We start from the raw sequence: 22,734 nt of genomic DNA, 5'->3' as shown, positions 1-22,734 counted from the left end.
TACACTCTGCAAAAGTGTCAGTAACATTTATAAAAGATAGGAGGAAAAAAAAAACTGAAAAGCTTAACAGGCAGGAGGAGACTAAGATGATGATAACTAAATGCAAGGTAGGATCCCAAATTGGATCCTGAACTAGAAAAAGGATAGTTTATAAATGTGAATGTCCTGGTTTTAATAATTATACTATGGTTATATAGGATGTTAACATTAGGAGTAACTGGGCAAAGGATATCCAGGACCTCTTTGTACTATTTTTATACCTTTTATGTAAGTCTAAAGTTATTTCAAATTTTAAAAATCAACATAATTTTAGAAGATTTTAGAAAAACCTCTCAAAGGAAAGTAAATCTTTCTACTATAACTGAATTTACATCCAGCAGTTAACTACACCTGAATTATACTGCCACTTTGGAAAGAATCTGGCATTTTTTTATCATTAAATTAAAAACTGGGCATAATACTCCATCTACTGATACATCCGTTTATATAAATTATTCTAGATTTGAAAGAACTTCAGTACAAGGATGGGGGAAAGGGGTATCATACCATTCACATATTTTTTAAACCAGTCCATTCTGTTGCCATCCTATATTAAGCATGCAACTAGTGTTTTTTAAAGCCTTCAGTGAGCAACAATTATTTTATTAGCAATAAAAGAAGACAGGGGGAGGGGAGGGGAGGGGAGGGGAGGGAAGCGGGGAGGAAGAGGCAGAAGGAAAGAAGTGAGGGAGGGAGAGAAAGTTATTTTAGACTCCTTTATACCTTCTCCTAATACCTCCCCCACCATGACCAATGACATTCATTTCATAAAGCAGCTAATTGGTGAACTTAATTTTACAGGCTATGACAAACAAAACCTTTATGAAAAGACATTATGGTGGCATTCTTAACACCCTGTGCTTCCAGGCCTAAATAACTACAGGTACAATGGGGAGCCACATAAGCCTGTAAAAGCAGTTGATGGTCAAATACAATTCAACATCATTTAAAGCTACCAACTTTGAATCCTATAGGGTTAAGTTAAACGATAATTTATTTGCTGTCACAAAATGTACTCTATTATTATTTTTCATTTTTAAATAGTGTTCCTCAAAAGCTAATTTTTCTAACCAACTAATTAATAAATGGAATATTTAAATAATCTTAAAGATGAAAAACAGGCATGTTATTTCTAAATTCCATCTGCAATTAATAAAATGTACATTAAGTCCAATACATAGTTTACCGAACTCAAGGACATTTACCTACAGTAATTCCATTCTATAGATGGAGAAAATAACGTATAGTAGGAGTAAACTGGTTTTTTTCCTAAAAGGAAAGAAATAGCAGCAAAAAATTCCAGTGACTCCCTAAAAATGAGAATGCCACACTACTATGTACATGTAAGGAGACTTTAAACACTGAGGCTATGACTGGAATAGATCACTAAGGAAATGGTATTAGAGATGAAAATAGAGGTGGTCCTGTCCCTAACATCACCGAAAAAACTGGAGGGAACATTCAGCACCTTACAAAACAAAGTAAAAAGGCACCTGAGGACAAGCAAAAGAAAGCCACCTAATGAAGACCCTAAAAAGGAAATCTAAGGAAGAGTTCTGGACTTCAGGGAGAGGTCTACTTAGAATCATAAATGGATAAAAAGGAAAAAGGCAATAGAGACACAGGAGGTCTACCATTTTCCATGAGAAATAATTCAGTACATTTTGGTCTTGATTTCAAAGAATAGTAAAATTGCTTCCAAACAATAACAGTTCTGTGGCAATAAATAATACATAAAATGTATTTACAGGCTAAAAAGTACAATTTAAGGGCTTAACTTCATTGATCTATATTAAGGGTTTAACTTCATTGTCTACTGCTAAGGGAACACTAAATACTGAATCCTGAAATAGTACAAACCCAAACCAAAGTATAATCAAAATCATAATTTGATAAAACGAAGAGAAAAGCATTAAGATTATAAAAGCTACTCTATGTTTCCTAGGCATCCCACTCACCTCTCAGGAAAAGAAATTGTGTGTGTGTGTGTGTGTGTGTGTGTGTGTGTGTAGCCTTGAAATTAGCAGTTAAAAGACCAAAAGTAACTCCCCTAAATCTATTCAACAAGGAAGGTAAAGGAAATTAGCATTTGCTGAGCGGCTCTTTCATGCCAGGCACTTGTACACACCCTGCCTTGTCTAATTCTAACAAACCTGAAGTAGTCATCATCTCTTTACAAGCGAGGAAACCAAAGCTTAGAGGAGTCAACTTCCTTGCCGTTTGTTAGAATAGTGTTTCTCAATCTTGGCACCATTGACATCTGGGGCTAGACAATTTTGGGGGCGGCAGCGGGGAGGTAGAAGATGCTGTCTTACGGATTGTAGCATGCTTACCAGCATCCCTGGTCTCTACACACTGGATGCCAGTAGCATACTTTGGGTTGTGGCAACCCAACATTTCTCTAAACATTGCCGAATGTCCCTTGGGGGCAAAATAATCCCGAAATGAGAACCACTTAGTTAGAAGGAAGAAGTCAGCATTTTCATTCAATTGACAATAGGTACGTCCCAGACTCTGTTCAAGATGAGTAGAGGACAAATTGAGGTCTCTGCCTTTAAGAGCTCACTTTGAAACATGGTACTTGATTTAAAACCTCTCTCCAGGCACAGCCATATTGAGCCTCACACCATGACAGTCTGACCTACATACTCCCTTCAGCCAGCCCCTAAATCCACTCACTCCTTCAACCACAATCAATGGCACCCTCACTGACCTAAATGATATCTTGCAGTCATGTCTGATTCAACTATTCCCTTAATTCTCTGTATCTAGTCACTGTCCAAGTCCTGCTGATTTTTCTTAGGAGTAAAATATCTCCGTCATCCATCCCTACCCTTCATTCCCATGACTCTAATATAGATACAAACCAAACTCCCTTTATCTTCTAACAGAAGAAATCAGGAGTAACTAATCTCTCTTGGTCCCTCATATGAATTAGGGGTACATATCAAGATATAGTAACTGATCTACCAACTTTTAGGATACAGGGCTGGCAGACTTCAGAGCAGTCCACAATGACCACATCTTTCTCTGGGGTGGGGACGGACGCTGGAATTTCTCATCTGATAGTAGTTTCATAAGCCAAATATTAACTCTTAAGTAAATAGTAACCCTCACAAGCATTAAGAAGAGGACACAGCAGAAATTAGTTTGCATGCCATTACAAAGTGATTTGCATGCTATTTCTGGCATTTGTGCCATGAACTGCTTTTGCCTGCTTCAAAAGAAGGTAGAACTGACACTCAACAGAGCAAGTAAGGTGCAACTCCCAAAGAAAGCTTAATTAAACCAACTAATATTTCCACCCCTGCTGATGTAGAAACCTAGATGAAGGCAGGTAAAGCAAACATGCTGCTAGGGAAACACTAAAATAGATGGCCAAACAAAATCTAGTGAAATGCCTGCATATAAAGAGATATATAAATCTCATATATAACATATACAAATAAAATCACAGCATCAAAAGGCTAATTTATTTATACTACAAATGAAAAAGACTCCTATTTAAGATGAGAGGAAATCCAGGACCTAGGTCAAAGTTGGATCTTGCCCTTAGGCAGAGAATAACAGATCGTTTATGTACTAATGTACTGATGCTCTATCCTTTTTAACTTCCAAACACCATAATCAAGACAAATTTCTGAAATGCACAACTTAACCAAAACTTTTAATTTTTACTCTGCGTGTTTAAATTTTCAAAAAAACACATTTACATGTTCAAAAAAAAGTCTGATGAGTAACTTCCTAAATACTTCCACTTATTATTTCTGAGTTTTCCTATAAAGGGCTGATGGCAAATATATTTATTATTTAGGGTCTTGCTTTTTCCAACTTTATCAAGCTGTTTTAAGTAAATAAATAAACAGAAGTAATTTCTATAAGGATGTATCAATATCTCAAAGCTTTCTAAAAGAATAAAGAATGTCATTCTAAAGTTGGGCATGGTGGCTCATGCCTGCAATTCCAACAATTTGGGAGGCCAAGGCAATAAGACTGCTTGAGTCCAGGAGTTTAAGACCAGCCTGGGCAATAAATCAAGACCTCGTCTTTACAAAAAATTAAGAAATTAGCTGGGTATAGTGATGTGGGCTTATAATCCCAGCTACTCAGGAGGCTAAGGCAGGAAGATCACATTAGTCCAGGAGTTTCGGGCTTTGAAGAGCTATAATGATGCTACTGTGTTCCAGCCTAGGTAACAGAGTGAGATTCCATCTCAAAAAAAAAAAAAAAAAAAAAAAAAAAAAAAAAAACACATACAAAGAAAAGAAAAGGATGTCATACTAAATTAATGCATTTCCTTCTGAGGGACATGATTTTAGGTCGGCACGTTTATGAAATGACCCAATGTCAAACCAAAAGGCCTTTAACTTAAGAAAGCAATTATAACAAACAGGTGTATTAAATAATTCCAATTAACACATTTCTAATATCTATAGCAGAATTTAAAAAGCAGAGATAGAAATTGAATCAGACACCCAGTTACAGCCATCTTAAGATAATGCTTCTGACCCCGACTATTACTGTCTTCTGTCTATAACCTAGGACAGCTTTTCAACATTTCATTCAAACTTTTTCTAAACACATCACAAGTTTAGTCTAATCTAAATTAACACAGTTGGTTTAATTTATTTGTAATTCTACAATTTATACCTTTGTCTGTAGTAACTTAAAGCCTGAAGACAGAAGATACACAGTTGACTCTTTAACAACATGAGTTTCAACTGTAAAGGTCTACTTATACTCAAGATTTGCTTCTGTCACCCCAGACAGCAAGACCAACTCCTCCTTTTCTTCAGCCTACTCAATATGAAGACAATGAGGATGAAGACCTTTATAGTGATCCACTTCTACTTAATGAATTATAAATACATTTTCTCCTCCTTATAATTTTCTTGGTAAGTTTTTTTCTCTACTTTATTGTAAGAATACAGTATATAATACATATAACATACAAAGTATGTGTTAATCGACTATTTATGTTATCAGTAAGGCTTCCAAGCAACAGCAGAGACTATTAGGAGTAGTTTTCAGAGATTTAAAAGTTACCTGCAGATTTTCGACTGCATGGTGGGTCAGCACCCCAACCCCAACATTGTTCAAGGGTCAAATGGATTAACAAATGCATACAAGTTGCAGTCATACACATCCAACAGGAAATTATCAATTTAGTCTTCTTTTTTTGAGAAATCCTTTCTTTCATGAAATGATAGCATTAACCTCAGAATGCACTCTTTACTGCCTTTTACCAACATTTGTCTACATGAAAAGCATAAAGATAACATTGTCATAACTGATGCCTGAAACCATTATTAAAAAGAATTTCTGTTTTAACAAAGTAAATGTGAGGGGACCTCTTGAACTGATCCTTAAGATATCTTAAGATGCTACATGTAACAACAATGTAATTTAAAAATCATACTAACTTTACCATCAAGCCACAGCGTTCTTGGCACCTTTAAAACAAAATTTAACCTTGTAAAACAGATCATGGCTAACTAAGATCTCCAAAATCAGTCCTGGGCCCCTAGGGGTGTGTTCCCTAGGAAACTATTTTGTTTCATAATGCTTCGGGTTAACAGACCTGAATTCTGCTGACTTTAAATGAATGACAAAAATATGAAGACAAATCAAGTATTTGGAATCCAACTGTCAGAAGGCTACCGCATACAAGTACTCTCTATAGCATCCTCTGGCTTAAAGTACGACAGTTTATAAAATGTTGTCATACATACAGTCTCTTTTAGTTTCAACTCTTTTTCAAAGTACTAATTAAGAGTATCATTTTATGGGCAAAACTGCAAACAACATAAACTATATTTCCCACACCCAAAGATATAAAATATTTTTACAACCTGGTTTCCTATTTTCAGTTAAAGGAATAAAATTAAGGTGGCTTCTCATCCCTTTTTCCCTATAGCTTCTCCAACTATAGTAACACAATCTTTTCTTGAGACATTCCTAGATGATTAACAATTTGAAATTGAATTAAGAAACTGCTTTTAAAAGTAAAGTATAAATACATCCATTTTCAAACGAAAAAGATTGGGGGATTGTTCTCTACACCTATTAGCTCTGTCTATAATCTTAAATTAACCACGTCCTGAAATCCTGAAGACTATTACATTTCTATTCACTAGTCAAACATTTAAGGCTATATTAAAGTTTCATGTGTATTAAAGTCACACTGAATTTTCTATGGGAAAGGCCAAATTTATTCCAAAAAATAAATCCATTACAAGAAAGGAAAAACTAATTTGCAAGCTTCTCCAGCTAGAAATATCTTTTCTAGTAAGCTATCACTTTAAACATGCAATTAACTTTTAAAAATCAGGTAAGAGCTGTTTACTTGTGCATCTCAAGATTCCTAAGTGGTATCTGTTTAGATTTGTGATAAACATGTAAAAAGAAATTCCAAAGGGTCTGGATAAAATCCTAACTCACGACTGAATGTTAAGTAGTCCAAAAATTCCAGGAAATTAACATTTTAAATGTTCCTAGTGACAAGCAGAAAGTGTTCATGAAACATTCTGGAGTCTACAGCTAAAAATTGGTCAAGATTTGCTAAGAAAGTTTAAATGGGCCCTGGGAAAAAGGTCCAGAAGAATCGAAACTGAAGTGCCAAAAAAAATACCACCATTGCTGAAGGAACCGACACATGGATGAAACCATTTCCTCCCCACACCACTGTAAGCTATCTAAGAACCTGCATGCTGATGCTCTAGGGAGCCACTATCAATTCCACACTGTTCACACCTACAAATACAACTTACCTGCATACCTACTGGAGGATTCTGTTACTAGGGAACAGCAGCATCACTCAATTCATCCAAGTTAACTGTACGTCAAACATTGCTCTGGCGGCTTCATTTATTACCTACACCAACTTTGCAAGAGGGCATTGTCTCCTTTACTGATGAGAAAATTTATAGAGGCTGAGAAAGCTTAGAAGCCGAGTAACTTGTCAGATTTTTTAGGGGAGGAAAACATTACCTGTCAGGCTTCAACTCCAAACCTGTCTCTTTCTATACTGGACCCTGGCTTCTTGCTAGAGCCCTAACTTTTTCTGTAGGCTTAAAAGCACTAATGCCATAGAAAATTCCTTACTTAACTCCACTCAACCCTCAACTAACAATGACAACTTCATACAGAGTATTTTGGCCACAACTGTTCCCCCTTCCAACATTCAGCTGTCATGACAATATTAAAGCCAGGTGGCCTATTAGTATGTATCAAACATTCAGCTAGGCTATTTATAATTAACATTTAGTGAGCACTTACTATGTGCCAGATACTGTTTGAAATGTTTACAACAACCTCATAAGGTAGGTTCTATCATTATCTTTATTTTATGAAGAAAGGGAAGCACAGAAAACTTTAATATGCACAAAGATAAATGGTAAGCAACGAATCCAGCATTCAACTCAGTTTCCATGGTTTCACCACAACTCAAGCTCTTAAACGTTATCATTCCTCCCTCACAAGATAATTTATACAGGGTTTCTCATTTAAGCCTCTCAACTCTGTGAGTCAAAGATTATCAATTCCAATTTATAGATGAAGAAATACTGGCTCAGAAAGGTGAAGTAATTTACTTAAAATCACATAGCTTTAAGTGGTTCAAGACAAGTTAGTCAAGACTTGAATCCATTTTTGTTTCACACCTCCAAATTGTTAATACTACACCACATCAAAGAAGGATGAGAACTATAAAAAGGCAAGTGAACAATAAAAAGGAACAGGTATCAATCTATGTAGTTTAATATGGTCAATCACTTTGGAAAATTTCTAGGCTATATACAGGCTCTTCTTCAAACTGTTTATGTATTAAAAAAACATGTTATGATAGTTTGGAAACTGACAAAAATGGTCTCTTGATGGTCAAGAATAACAGGACAGAAAATCCCACACGTTTTTAAGAACTGTATAATCTTTTACTATGAAAACACAAAATTCATATTTGGCCACAAAATACAGAGACAGACACAAGCAGGCACCATGCTCCTATCTCACAACCACCGCCTCCCACCTCAGTAGATAATGAGAATCGGCTTCATTACTCATGCTCCTCTTCCTGAGAGATCAAGAAACAAAAGCAACATGAAAGAATCCACCTACTTTAGGCTATCCTCTTAAATCTGGTACCATTCTGAAAACAAGCTCATAAACATACATTAAATTTTAGAAGTTATTTAAGATGTTTCTACCAAGAAACAAGTATATGAATGCATTTAACATTCTTTGTCTCACGTGCAGAATGGATTTGCCTTTCTTAAATCTATAAATTTAGAGAGGAAAAAGACTCAGAAAAGTGATTTTCCTATCACCAAAAACATCACTGCTTTCAAATGTTTCTCAAGACCCAATTAGACAGTATAACTCCTCTGCAGTTATACACTTTAGTATTTCAGAAAATGTCTTCCACCAATTATCCATCCAGAGTAAAATTGGACAATATAATCATGACTCTCATCATATTCCCTACATAGCCCAGAGGTCTCAGATAGCAAAACTGATTACTGCATCTATAAGAAACATCCATTTCAAAATTACCAGTCCTAGTAAGACAATCAAGCTTACATTCTCAACAATGGAAAAACAAATTAGAAGCAGCCAGCAAGCAAGACTGCAGTTCCTTTATACCAGATACAGATTTTTTAAAACAAATTACAGAAGAGGAAAAACCTGTCATTTGTTAAGTATCTTTTATAGTATTTCGCAGCCCGGTTAAAGGCAGAAGAAAAAAAACGATCATGCACAAGTCAGAAGTCAGTCCAAAGAATAAGTGTTGTTTCAGGAGGGGAAAAAAAAAAAATCACTTATTCACAGTTGTTCGACAATTAAAAATAATCAGTGCTGTGCAGGAAAAGCATTAAATATTTTAATGAGGCCAAAGGGATCATGTAACATGTGAATGACGATCTAATGTGTCCAGAGTGTACAGTGAACAAACAGGTTCCGCTGTCAACCTCCTAAATGATGTTTTGAAATAGGGTGGAACTTTAAGAAAAGCACTCGCCTCATAACATTTCATTAAATTCACAGGTTTTTGTTTTGTTGTTTGTGTGTTTGTGTGTGTGTGTGTGTGTGTGTGTGTGTGTGAATTGAAAAACAATGAGCTTTTTCCCCCAGTGCTAGAGATAATAAAACATGGCTTGCTTTCTTATAAATGAATCCTGCCACATCGAGGCTTGAAACGCCAATATACAAAGATGCAGCCCATCCCCTTGTCCCCCATTTCTACTTCCCCTCGGGTAATTCCTTTCAAATAGCTATTTAAACATACATAGACGCTATCTGAAATGAAAACTTTCCTCCCATTCCCTAAGCTGAAGAAAGCAGGAATTCCTCAAGAAAGCTGAATCAAGCTCAGTCACCCACAGAACCCCAATCTCTCAAATGCCCTATGTTACCAAAATAAAAGCTGGATACCCTAAGTAAGCAAATCCTTGGACACTTCACACACACAGTAAATAAATAAGCTCACTAAAATAAAAAGGTGGAAAAACAAAGTCAACTTAAAAGCAAACCACCACACCCTCAACTCCGCGTTGCAACCGGTCGGCCAGGGGCCTTTACCTTCATTTTCCATCGAAACTGCACTCGGGTTGATGGCTACAAAGTCTTTAGTGTCAGCCACGGCCACACTGGGAATAGAGAGAAGAGGAGGACAAGGAAGAGAAGCCCCCGGAATCCCAGGCTGTCACCCCCGCTCCCGGCCACGCGTCCCACGGCTGCTCCCACCACCCCTAGCAGCAGCATCTGCAAGAGAAACCAGGAGAAGCGGCGCTGACGAGATAGAGGCTGAGAAAGGAGTTCCCCGCCCAGCCGCTATCTCGGGAGCCCCCCCGCCCCGCGCCAAGATCCCGCACCCGCCCCATCGTGTGCCCGCAACGTCCCCAGCTCACGCCAGCGGGGCGGCGCCCTAGAGATGTCCCCCCAGCCATGGGATCCCCGAACCTCCCCTTCCTTCAGAACCTGGAAGTTTCTAGAAATGGGGGCAGGAGGTAATACTGGTACCCACCCAAAGCCCCACACAGCCCTCCTCCTGGCTGCGGGGTCTCAGCCGCGGGGCTCGCGGGGGCGCCCCGCGCGCCTCGAGAGAAGAGGAGCTGCTCGCGGGGCAGCGGTGCGAGGCAGGAGCCTGCTCCGGGCGTGAAAAGAAGCGAGCGGGAGGGAGGGAGGGAGGGAGAGAGAGAGGGCGGGCGGGGAGGGGAAAGGAGAGGAGGTGAGGGGACCCGTCACGGTCCGCCGGGCCGGCTCCGCGAGGCCGTGCTGGTCTGCTCCCGCCTCCGACTCCTGCGCTCCGCCCCTCCCCGCCGCCGGCCGCCCAGTCGCGCCCAGCACTCCTGGGCCAGCCGCGCACCAAGCTTTGTCGCTACTACTTCCGCTGCGAGAGGTGCGCGCAGGCGTATTCGTGCTCACGGGCGGGGAAGGCGGAAGTGAAGTGAAGGCCCAGACTTCGGCCTGGAATGGACAATGTTTGTGTTTGGATCCGTCCGGTAGGAGGTCGCGCCGGGTTGGTGGCCCGCCCTGTTCTTGCCGGCGCCTCCCTTATCCCAGGGACGGTATCCGCCCGTTTATGTGCACCCACTTAACGCGAGGGTGGGAGATTCGCCCACGCCGCGTGTTGGCCACACATTCCCGTGGGGCGGCCGCAGGGTCAGCCCAAGCTGACAGCCATGGCTGCTGTCCCTGAGGCGTTTAAGCGCTCTCTACAAATTCTGCAGGGGAAGCCGCTCCCGACGGGGTGGCAGTCACAATCCCAGCAGGCGACGTTGAGGCCCGCGGAAGAAAGGGACGAGGTATCCATGCTCCTGCCAGGGACTGGAGCAGCAAGAGCAGCCTCCCGAGTCTCGCACTCTCACTTGCAAAACCCTGCACTGACTGCTTGGTTTTTGCGGAAGCCGGTCATCGCGGGGCGACTTCCCAAAATTCCGTAAGGGGTGTGTTTAGTTACCATGTGTAATGAGACAGCAAGGTTCAGCCTCAGAGAACTCCAGGGAGAACTAATCTTTTTCATTCGTTTGTGGTGTGTGGAGCTGGGGAGAGGCTGGAACAGCAATTAGAAACCAGTCGTACAGCGGTCGAAGCCAATGAACGAGCACTTCTTCGGCCGCTGTACCTTTGTCCAGGGGCAATGCCTTTTCACACGTAAACATTTCACTTGCTCGGCATCTTACCCAGACCCCTAATAAGTGCTTTTTAATTAACGATTGGTTTTAATAAACCTTGGTGAGCCAGACACGTAGTGTTGAACAGAAGTCCTCGCACACCCATAACCACTAGAGGGCAGGGCTTCACCTACTGAGTTGGTGATCACCCTCCAGAGAACTCGAAAAGAAAATTTCCGTATATGCTAGTTGTGTTTTTCTCCATCAACACTTAGACACTTTACAAATTTGCTTTTTATCTCAAGTCCTGTAACATATCCCAGTGTGCTCTCTAACCACACGTTCAACATCAAAATTAACAGACGGGATTGCCTGTGTTTCTATATTTGTTCCCAAGTAAGTAGTACTAGACTAGGATGGAAAATTCTGGACAGCTTTCTAGATTTACCTTTCTTTTAAGAAATATTGAACCTTTAATCAGCGAGGTCACTTTTAAAGATGAACCCATAAAAATCACTATCAAGTAGATTTCTAGTCTTAAGAGTTAACTATTTATGATCCACCTCTGGCGTGCATGGTCAGTGATTTTTGTCTATACAATGACATAGAGCCAAATTAACGGACGGGGTTGCCTGTTTTTCTATATTTGTTCCCAAGTAAGTGGTACTAGACTAGGATCGAAAATTCTGGACAGTTTTTAGATTTACCTTTAAGAAATATTAAACTTTTATTCAGTGAGGTCACTTTTAAAGATGAACCCACAAAAATCACTATCAAGTAGATTTCTAGTCTTAGGAGTTACTATTTATGATCCACCTCTGGCATGCATTGTCAGTGATTTTTGTCTACATAATGACATAGCCTATGATTTTTACAATGATTGTGCTCTCTTGTAACCAATTTGTAACAGTTATCACTACATACTCAACCTTGAAACAGCATTATATTAAAAATGAAAGCATCTAAGGTAGGAAATTACACAATATAAACACTTTGGTATTAACATACGCATTTACAAAATAGAGGGTAACTACAGAATTTGATATTGGGTCACTTTAGCTGAAACATTTTTCTAAAGCAACTTTTCAGAGCTATCTATTTTATTAATAGACTGCAATACTCTAGCATTAACACTGAATCTATAACTCTTCCAAAAGATTTATAGCTCCATGGTTTATTCCTAAAATGACTTAAACTGAAATTTTACTTTTGGTCGCCTAAATTATGAAAATCATTGTTCCTATTACTAAGCCAAAAAAGAAACCAGTAAGATCAAGATCAGCTTTACCAAGAAGAATTGACCAATGAGTCATTTTATATAAAAAACTTAAGCATCTGCAAATTCTGGTGTCTGAGGGGGTTCTGGAACCAATCCCCTGTGGACACTGAGGGATGACTATATATATACATGTCATACACACACGTATGTATACATATAAACAAATATATGCACATACATGTACATATATTCATACACACACATACATACACACTACCCTTCTTTCAAAAGATTGTTGTAAGAATCTCATAAAGTAAGTGAACGCAGGTTGCAAATTATAAGCACTATAGAAGTATAAGATTATTATAGAGAGAAACGAGCAAATCCCTGGAGTGTTAGCTACAATGAGATTGATGGCAATGAAATATATTATGTCCAAGTTTCATCTTATTGCTTCCATAGAAATCAAAGCTCTAAAAATTCTTTCTACTCTCCTTTCGTCCTGAATATTCAACCTACAAAATTAAGTGCATCTGATGCAAAAAGTGGTCACATGAGCAAGAAGGGGAAATTTGTCATGCTTCTCCGCTTGGGGGAAATATTACAAATGGGAAAGATTGAAGAAGAATGGTCATGATGTTCTCATTTTCTTCATACTGTGCTTTATTCCACAAAGGATGTGAGGCATCTTGATTTTAATATCAAATTTGATAGCTGCATTTTTATAAACCTGGATGGTAAAAGAATATGTGGTTCTTTAGGAATTTAAAAATTAAAACTTAGAAAAATTATTTTAAAATCTTTCCTTAGTTAATTAATGTCTTCTTTAAAGGCTGTTTTAATGTTGTTTAAAGTACCAGAGGTTAATAGTTACGAAATTTCACCTAGCTGCTAGAAAAGAAATTGTCATTTTATTTTAAGTTGAACATTTTATTTATTTATTTACTTTCTAACTTACTTAAGAGACTGTGTCACTCAGGCTGGAGTGCAATGGTGTCATCATAGCACACTGCAGTCTTGAACTCCTGGGCTTGAGATCCTCTTGCCTCAGCCTCCCAATGTGCTTGGGATTAGAGGCATGAACCACCATGCCTGGCAAAGTTGGACATGTTAAAAACATATAAAGATGCATCACTTTATTTTTATAAGCTAACCTACTCCAACAGAACAAAAAGAAGTATTTTTCTTCTTATAGGATAAAGGACATGCTAAATGTCAAGTTTAGAGAACTATACAGTTTTATTGCCAAGAGTGTTGTATGAAATCAGTGCCTAACAAATACTACCAGAATTGCTATAAATCTGCCTAGTTCCATGTTTTGGCAGTGCTGGAAGATTAAAAGTTGGAAGCAAGAATAAAAATTGAAGGACTCATATGAGCTACTTGTGTTTGGTTGGTTTTAATAGGACCCAGATCCCCAAGTACTCTACAAATATTTTACCACTCACAAAATTCCATAGCCTCTTTCACACTTGCTAGCATTCTAAACATGAAATATTTCATGAAACTGAGAAGATGAAATGAGAGAACTTATACTCTTAATTTTTATTTTTAAAGAAGTTTATTTCAAGTATGGCATAGTCTGTCCATTTATTGGCTCAGATTCTGAGCCAGTGGTAATATTTGGGGTCTCTTATATACTACCAGTCGTCTGGATTAGACATGAGTGTGGATGGGGTGCATGTGAAAATAAGAAAGAGGTAAGAGCAAAGAGAGTGTGAGTCCCATGACCAGGAGTACCATGACCAATGAACTTCATCATTTCCATGGAAAACAGACATACAATATTCCAAATTATATAAACTACAGGATTTGTTTTGAGATACAAACGCACCCATTTAAAAGAATATTCCATCTAGTCTCCAAACTAGGATAATTCACCTCTGGCCCCAAAACACTTGACAGCAGTGAATATGTAATAAAGACCTATTAAATAAATGGATAGCCTGAAAAATGTTTATCATAAATATTTTTTGTTGAATGAATAACAACCTACTTGTTTCCTGTGATCAGACTAAAATCCAAGCTTCTACTTTCCTGTAAAACAAAGAGGACTTATGGGATTTTTAAGAAATTTAAGGGTCTGGTGCATCTCACACCTGTAATCCCAACATTTTGGGAGGCTGAGTCAGGAAAATTGCGTGAGCCCAGGAGTTCAAGACAAGGCTGGACCACATAGTGAGACCCTGTCTTTACAGAAAATAAAAACATTAGCTGGGTGCAGTGGCACACACCTGTGGTCCCTGATACTCGGGCAGCTGCGGTGGGAAGATTGCTTGAGCCCAGGAGGTTGAAGCTACAGTGAGCCATAATCATGCCACTGCACTCAAGTCTGGGGGACAGAGCAAGAACCTGTCTCAAAAAAAGAAAAGAAAAAGGTTTAAAAACATGAACCTACATCTCCAAAAACCACAAAGGGGTTAACTAGGACAACATTATCTGAATGGGAATAAGTCCTAATTGTTGTAAGAAATGCTTGATATTGAGCACTGCCCAGAGCAGATAAAATTGCACACGCAGATTTTGAGCCCAGGTAACCATTTGAAATTAAAAGATAACAGTGTTGAGGTGGTTGTTTCCATGCATTTGAGAAATTTTAGCTGAGCCTGTGCTTTTGATTTTGATGGCATGCATATTAATGCCTGACAAAAAGCATTATACACTAGGTCCTCGAATAAGGTGATTTTCAACGTCATTTCATTAAATGATGAGGAAAAAGAAACATCAATTACTGGTAGGGCCATTGTATTGAGTTTGCACATTCTCCCTGTGTCTACATGGGTTTTCTCCAGGTATTCTGGTTTCCTCTCATATCCCTAAGTTGTGCATGTTAGGTTAATTGGCATGTCTAAATTGTCCCAGTGTGAGTGAGTGTGTGTACGTGTGTACCCTGCGATGGAGTAGCATCCTGTCCAGGGTTGATTCCTCCCTTGAGTGCTGAGCTGCCAGATAGGCTGCAGCCACCTACAACCCGGAACTGGAATAATTGGGTAAATAATTATTTGTTTTATTAATCTTTCTTAAATGTGTGTATAACTCACATTTATTTCAGTGTTTAATATTTGAAGTGTTTTGGGAGCAGAGCAAGATGGTGGAATAGAAGCCTATACCATGATAACTCCCGACAGGAACAACAAATTTTAACAATTATCTGCACACTGGAAGGCACCATCACAAGAACAAAAATCAGAGCAATCAGAGTACCTGGTTTTATATTCATATCGTTGAAACAATCATTGAAGAGAGTAGGAGAGACAGTCTTGAATCACTGACACCACCCCTTTTCCCCGTAACCTAGCAGCAGCCGTGCTGCACAGAGAGTCTATACACTTGGGAGAGGGAGACTGCAGTCATTAGTAGTCTTTCTATTGAACTCAGTGCTGCCTTGTCATAGTGGAGAGCAAAGCCATGCTGGGCTCAGCCAGCACCCATGCATGAAGGGAGCATTTGGACCAGACCTAGCCAGAGGGTAATGGACCATCCCAATTATCAGAACTTGAGTTTTTTGGCAAGCCTCACCACCATGGACCAAAGTGCTCTGAGGTTCTAGGTAAACTCGAAAGGCTGTCTAGGACACAGGGATTGCAGTTCTTAGGCGACTTCTAGTGCTGGGCTGGAATGGTACATGACCTAGGGAGACACCAGCCAGGGAATCTAAGGGAGTGCTTATGCCATCCTTCCCCCAACCCCAGGCAGCACAGCTTGAAGCAACAAAAGTGACTCTGCTTATGAAGAGGAGAACAAAGAAGACTTTGTTTTGCATCTTGCATACCAGCTCAGTCACAGTAGGATATGGCACTGGGCAGTCATGAGGCGCCCATGCCAGACCCTAGCTCATGGACGACATGTCTAGACACACCATGGGCCAAAAGGTAAACCACTGCCTTGAAGGGAAGGATCCACACCTGGCAGGATTCATCACCTGTGACTAAAGAGCCCTTGGGCACTAAATAATCAATAGCAATACCCAGGTATTGCATTATGGCATGGGCCTTGGGTGAGACTCTGAGACGTGTCTTCAAGTGACCCCCAGAACATTGCCAGCTGTGGTGGCTATGGTGAGAGACTCCTTCTGCTAGAGAAAAGCAGAGGGGAAAGTAAAGAGTACTTAGTCTTGCACCTTAGATACCAGCTCAGTCAGAGTAGGGTAGATCAATAAGTGGGCTCTTGAAGTCCCCAATCCCAGGCCTAACCTCTTGGATGGCATTTCATGACCTTTCCTGGGCCCACTTGGGGTCAGGAGTTTGAGATCAGCCTGGCCAACATGGTGAAACCTCGTCTCTACTAAAAATACAAAAAATTAGCCAGGTGTGGTGGTGTATGCCTGTAATCCCAGCTATTCAGGATTACAAGAGGCAAGAGAATCACTTGAACTCAGGAGGCAGAGGTTATAGTGAGCCAAGGTCACACCACTGCATTCCAGCCTGGGCAACAGAGTAAGGAAAAAAAAAAAAAAAAAAAAGAAGAACAAGAAGAAAGAAAAAAGTATATGACAGACACACAGCTAGTATCACCCTGAATGGGGAAAAACTGTGAGTCATTATTGTAAGACTGGAACAAAAAAGGATGCCCACTTTTTCACCACTATTATTCAACATAGTACTGGAAGTCCTAGCTAGAGCAATTAGGCAAGAGAAATAAAGAACATCCAAATTGTAAAGGAAGAAGTTTAATTATTTTTATTTGCAGATGATATGACTATATATTTGGAAAAACCTAAAGACTACACCAGAAACTGTTAGAACTGATAAATAAAGTCAGTAAGTTGCAGGATACAAAATCAACATACAAAAATCAGTAGCATTTCTATATACCAACAGAGTACAATATGAAAAAGAGGTAAAAATAATCCCATGTATGATAGCCACAAATAAAATTAAATCCCTAGAAATTAACCAAAGAAGTGAAACATCTCTATGATAAAAACTGTAAAACACTGATGAAAGCAATTGAAGAGTATGCAAAACAAGGTAAAGATATTCTATGTTCATTGAATGCAAGAATTAATATTTTTAAATGTCTAAAGCAATCTAGCGATTGAATGCAATCTCTATCAAAATGCCAATGACTTTCCTCACAGAAATAGAAATAACATGGAAAACATGGAGAAACACCATCTCTACAAAAAACTTTAAAACTAGCGAGGCATGGTGGTGTGCACCTGTGGTCCCAGTTACTTGGGAGGTTGAGGTGGGAGGACTGCTTGAGCCCAGGAGGACAAGACTGTGGTGAGCCATGTTCACACCACTGCACTCCAACCAGGATGAGAAAGAGAGAAAGTGGGGGAAGGAAGAGGAGGAGAAAAAGAAGAAAAGGAGATCTTAAAATAGGTCAGTTAAATTGCCACCAGCCAATATCTTCCACCAACTTTGAAAACTTTGCTGATGGGTTGGTTGTTTTAAATTGAAACTGTGGGACAAATTCTGTATCGTATCTGCATGCCTTTAGCTGTGTTTGCATTAATAGCCTAGGCCTCCTCCCTCCATTTAAATGCTGTATCAATTTCATATCAGAAACATTTTCAATCTCTCTTTATCCTGCTGCACACTGGGCTGTGAGAGTGCTTTGGGAAAGGTTGCATTTCCTCATACCTACAAAATGGTACATTTTGCACTTAAAAGTTTTCTATGCCAATAACTGCTAGAAGTCAGATATTTTCTGCAAAGCTTGCATCTGTGTCTGAACTTGTCCCATGTCCTTCCAGGCCCCCTGCAGAAATCATCTCTCTCCACTGTGCTTCCCATTGTGCAAATAAATGAGAAAAAAGACACAAAATGCCATTATGATAATAAATTAGAGAGTGAGATACACAGCCCCAAGGCTTTATGAGGATCCTGCAGTTTAACCCTGGCCAATCATGCAAACAGACCACTACTCCCACTGAGCATACTATGCGAAATAAAGAACCCATATCAATGAGATGGTTTTTGAAATACAAAATTAAAAAGGGGAAATTACAATTTTGGCAATATAGTTTGTGAGATAAATGACAGAGAAGGGTATTTACAAATTGGCAGGAAAGAGTTTTTGCAACACAAGCAAACTGTTAATCCTTTAGGTTAGAAAATTTATTGCTACAATAAAAGATCAGGTGGAAAATTGGATTAGAAGCATTTACAGTATGCCTTCAGACAACCTTTTTTTTATTGCTTGGTTATAAAGGGTAATGCTTTTGTAGCCTATATCATATTTTAAGTTTTTAATAGTTCCAAATGTCCTATATTTAGGGGAATTAGAAAAATGAGGATTTGAAGGGTAAAACTTTCTATGAGTGGCAACAGATAAGCTGAGGTGAAAATTTGGGGCTTGAACTGACCCAATCAGCTCCCAATTCAAACATCTGAATGCAAAACTATTTTCTGCAAAAGTGCTACGTCAAATACTAGAAATACTGGTATTTGAAATGAGCAGTGTCCCAGTCTAGAATATTTAACAGGAGACTTACAAACTAAAAATGGCACCAGGCCCTTCAAGGTGAGTAAAGGGAACTCTGTAATTTTCCAAATGATAATTATAGTGTATCTTTTAATGAGTATCATAAGTAATCCTCAAACATCTATTCCCAGCCATCATCAACACCTCTGCACTCTTCCTAGGTACCTGCTGCCACCACCCTACCAAATAGGGGTTAAAGGACCAAACCACCTGAGGGTTCACTATCACTTCTGCCAGCAACCCAGCCCATTCCAGTGATGAGGTCACGAGGCACCCATGTGCTGCCCAGGGACCCAAGGATCATCTCACCTGGCATCCCCATCCAGCACAGCTTTCCTACAGCCTCCACAGACAACTGCAACCTAAGTCACTGAGGAACTTGCAGACACCACTGATGTTGATGACAGCAAAAGAAATTATACAGAGAATGTACTATTGCACCCACCCAGAACAAAAGCCAAAGCACTCTACCCAACTGACATTACGAATACATCTATAGGAAAAAGTCTTTTTCTATGAAAGATACTGTATAAAACTGGAAGAAAACAACTGTTAACACCAGATGCACAGATATTAACCTAGAGAAACAAAACACATGAAAAAGCAAGGAAATATAACAGTACCAAAAAACAATGGTAATTCTTCAGTAGCAGAATACCAGAAAAAGAAATGCATGAAATGCCTGAAAAGGAATTCAAAATAATTATCTTCAGAAAACTCAGTGAAATGCAAACAAACATAGATAAGCAATACAATAAAATCAAGAAAACAATTCAGGATCTGAATGAAAAATTCAACAGAGAGGTACATTTCATTAAAAAAACAAACAAACAAACAAATATTGGCCAGACATGGTAGCTCACACCTGTAATCCCAGCACTTCAGGAGGCTGAGGCAGGTGGATCACAAGATCAGGAGTTCAAGACCAGCCTGGCCAACATGGAGAAACCTCATCTCTACTAAAAAATAAAAATACAAAAATTAGCTGGGCATGGTGGTGTGTGCCTGTAATCCCAGCTACTCGGGGGCTGAGGAAGGAGAATTGCTTGAACCAGGACTCAGAAGGCAGAGGTAGCAATAAGCCAAGATTGCACCACTGCACTCCAGCCTGGGCAACAGAGCGAGACTCTGTCAAAAAAGAAAAAGAAAAAAAAACCAGAAATATTAAAACTGAAGAACCCAATGAATGAAATAAACAATACTTATACAGTTTCAAATAGCTAGAAAGTATATGTTGAATGGTCATAAAAGAAAGAAATGTAATTTCATAAAATAATAGCTGAAAACTTCCCAAATTTTAGGAGTGATATAGACATCCAGGTACTGGAAGCTGAAAGATCTCCAGATAAATTCAACACAAAAAGGTCCTATTTGAAATGCATTATAGTTACATTGCCAAAAGTTGAAGAAAGAATTTTGAAAACAGCAGGAGATAAGCATGAAGTCACATATAAAGGAATCCCCATCAGACTAACAGCATATTTCTCAGCAGAAACCTTACAGGCCAGGAGAGAATGGGATAATATATTCAAAGTGCTGAAAGAAAGAAATCGTCAGCCAAGAATACTATACCCAACAAAGCTAACTTTCAGAAATGAAGGAGAAATAAAGTATTTTCCAGAAACCAAAAACAGTAAATGTATTAATACCCCTCAAAAAAATGCTTACGAAATTCCCACATTTGGAAGCTAAAGGACAACATCATAACTACCATCAAGAAAACATACAATAGTGTAAAATTCACTGGTACAACAAATACAAAAATAAGAAAGAAAAAGGAACTAAACATTATCACTACAGAAAATCGTTAAACTGCAAAGAAAAACAAGGAGAAACAAAGGGTACATAAAACATTCAGAAAACAATTCACAAAATGACGGAAGTAAATTCTGTTTTATAAATAGCAACCTTAGGGCTAAACATTTTATGGTTTTTTTTTTAATTTTTTTTATTATACTTTAAGTTCTAGGGTACATGTGCACAATGTGCAGGTTTGTTACATATGTATACATGTGCCATGTTGGTGTGCTGCTACACCCATTAACTCGTCATTTACATTAGGTATTTCTCCTAATGCTATCCATCCCTGCTCCCCCTACCCCACAACAGGCCCCAGTATGTGATGTTCCCCACTCTGTGTCCAAGTGTTCTCATTGTTCAGTTCCTACCTAAGAGTGAGAACATGTGGTGTTTGGTTTTCTGTGCTTGCGATAGTTTGCTCAGAATGATGGTTTCCAGCTTCATCCATGTCCCTACAAAGGACATGAGCTCATCCTTTTTCATGGTGGCATAGTATTCCATGGTAAATATGTGCCACATTTTCTTAATCCAGTCTATCATTGATGGACATTTGAGTTGGTTCCAAGTCTTTGCTATTGTGAATAGTGCTGCAATAAACATACATGTGCATTTGTCTTTATAGCAGCATGATTTATAATCCTTTGGATATATACCCAGTAATGGGATGGCTGGGTCAAATGGTATTTCTCATTCTAGATCCTTGAAGAATTGCCAAACTGTCTTCCACAATGGTTGAACTACTTTGCAGTCCCACCAACAGTGTAAAAGTGTTCCTATTTCGCCACATCCTCTCCAGCACTTGTTGTTTCCTGACTTTTTAATGATTGCCATTATAACTGGTGTAAGATGGTATCTCATTGGGGTTTTGATTTGCATTTCTCTGATGGCCAGTTTTTTCTCTGATGATGAGCATTTTTTCATGTTTCTGTTGGCTGCATAAATGTCTTCTCTTGAGAAGTGTCTGTTCATATCCTTTGGCCACTTTTTGATGGGGCTGATTTTTTCTTGTAAATTTGTTTAAGTTCCTTGTAGATTCTGGATATTAGCCCTTTGTCAGATGGATAGATTGTAAAAATTTTCTCTCATTCTATAGGTTGCCTGTTCACTCTGATGGTAGTTTCTTTTAAACACTTTAAATCCTCCCAATTAAAAGATATAGACTAGCTGAATGAATAAGAAAAAACAAAACCCAACTTTATGCTGCCTACAAGAAACTCCTGTCACCTGTAAAAACAGACGGAGACTGTGAGTGAAGAAATGGAAAAATGTATTCCACACAAATGAAAAATGTATTCCACACAAATGAAAAATGTATTCCACACAAATGAAAATATACTCCTATATAGTATATAGGAGTAGCTATACTTATGTCAGACAAAAAAATTAGGCTAGAGAAATAAATAAAGAGCATTCAAATTCAAAACAAGGAAGTCAAATTGTCCCTGTTTGCAGAAAACATGATCTTATATACAGAAAAATCTAAATACTCCACCAAAGTACTTTTAGAACTAATAAACAAATTCAGTAAAGTTATAGGATACAAAATCAACCTACAAAAATCAGTAGCATTTCTGTATGCCAATAACAACAACAACAACAACAAGAAATCAAGAAAGCAATTCCATTTATACTAGCTACAAAAAATCCCTAGGAATAAATTTAACCAAGGAGGTGAAAGACCTCTACAATGAAAACTATAAAACGCTGATGAAAGAAATAGTAGAAGACACAAAACCAATGAAAAGACATCCTATGCTCATGAATGGAAAGAATTAGTATTGTTAAAATGACCATATTACTCAAGTTACAGATTCAATGCATTTCCAATTAAAATACCAATGACATTCTTCATAGAAATAGAAAAAACAGTCTTAAAATTCATATGGAAACACAAAAGATCCTGAGGAGCCAAAGCAATCCTAAGCAAAAAGAATAAACCTGGATGCATCACTCTATCTGGCTTCAAATATACTACAAAGTTTTAGTGACCAAAACAGCATGATATTGGTATAAAAACAGAAATAAGGACAAATAGAATAGAGGACCTAAAAATGAATCCAACTATTTACAGCCAACTAATTTTCTGAAAAGATGACAAGAACATACACTAGTGAAAGAACATCCTTTTCA

General features: G+C 38.6%; 1 protein-coding gene across 9 annotated transcripts in view; it reads right to left on the bottom strand.

Moving 5' to 3' along the window:
* The window catches only part of ATP2C1 (ATPase secretory pathway Ca2+ transporting 1), a 157,968-nt gene that overhangs the window by 111,243 nt on the left and 23,991 nt on the right, over nt 1–22,734 (bottom strand). For 2 of the 9 annotated variants that reach the window (XM_077991006.1, XM_077991010.1), the window contains exons 1-2: nt 10,061–10,425; nt 9,616–9,798 (exon numbers count right to left, since the gene is read on the bottom strand). The exons of 2 other annotated variants lie outside the window; for them this stretch is intronic. In XM_077991006.1, the coding sequence (XP_077847132.1) occupies nt 9,616–9,621 (6 nt within the window). In that variant the 5' untranslated portion in view covers nt 9,622–9,798; nt 10,061–10,425. 9 annotated transcript variants of the gene reach the window in all.

Source organism: Macaca mulatta, chromosome 2 (genome assembly GCF_049350105.2).
Source record: "Macaca mulatta isolate MMU2019108-1 chromosome 2, T2T-MMU8v2.0, whole genome shotgun sequence".
Taxonomy (NCBI): Eukaryota; Metazoa; Chordata; class Mammalia; order Primates; family Cercopithecidae; genus Macaca; species Macaca mulatta.
Note: the sequence above shows the minus strand (reverse complement) of the source record. Positions and strands in the feature narration are given on the sequence as shown.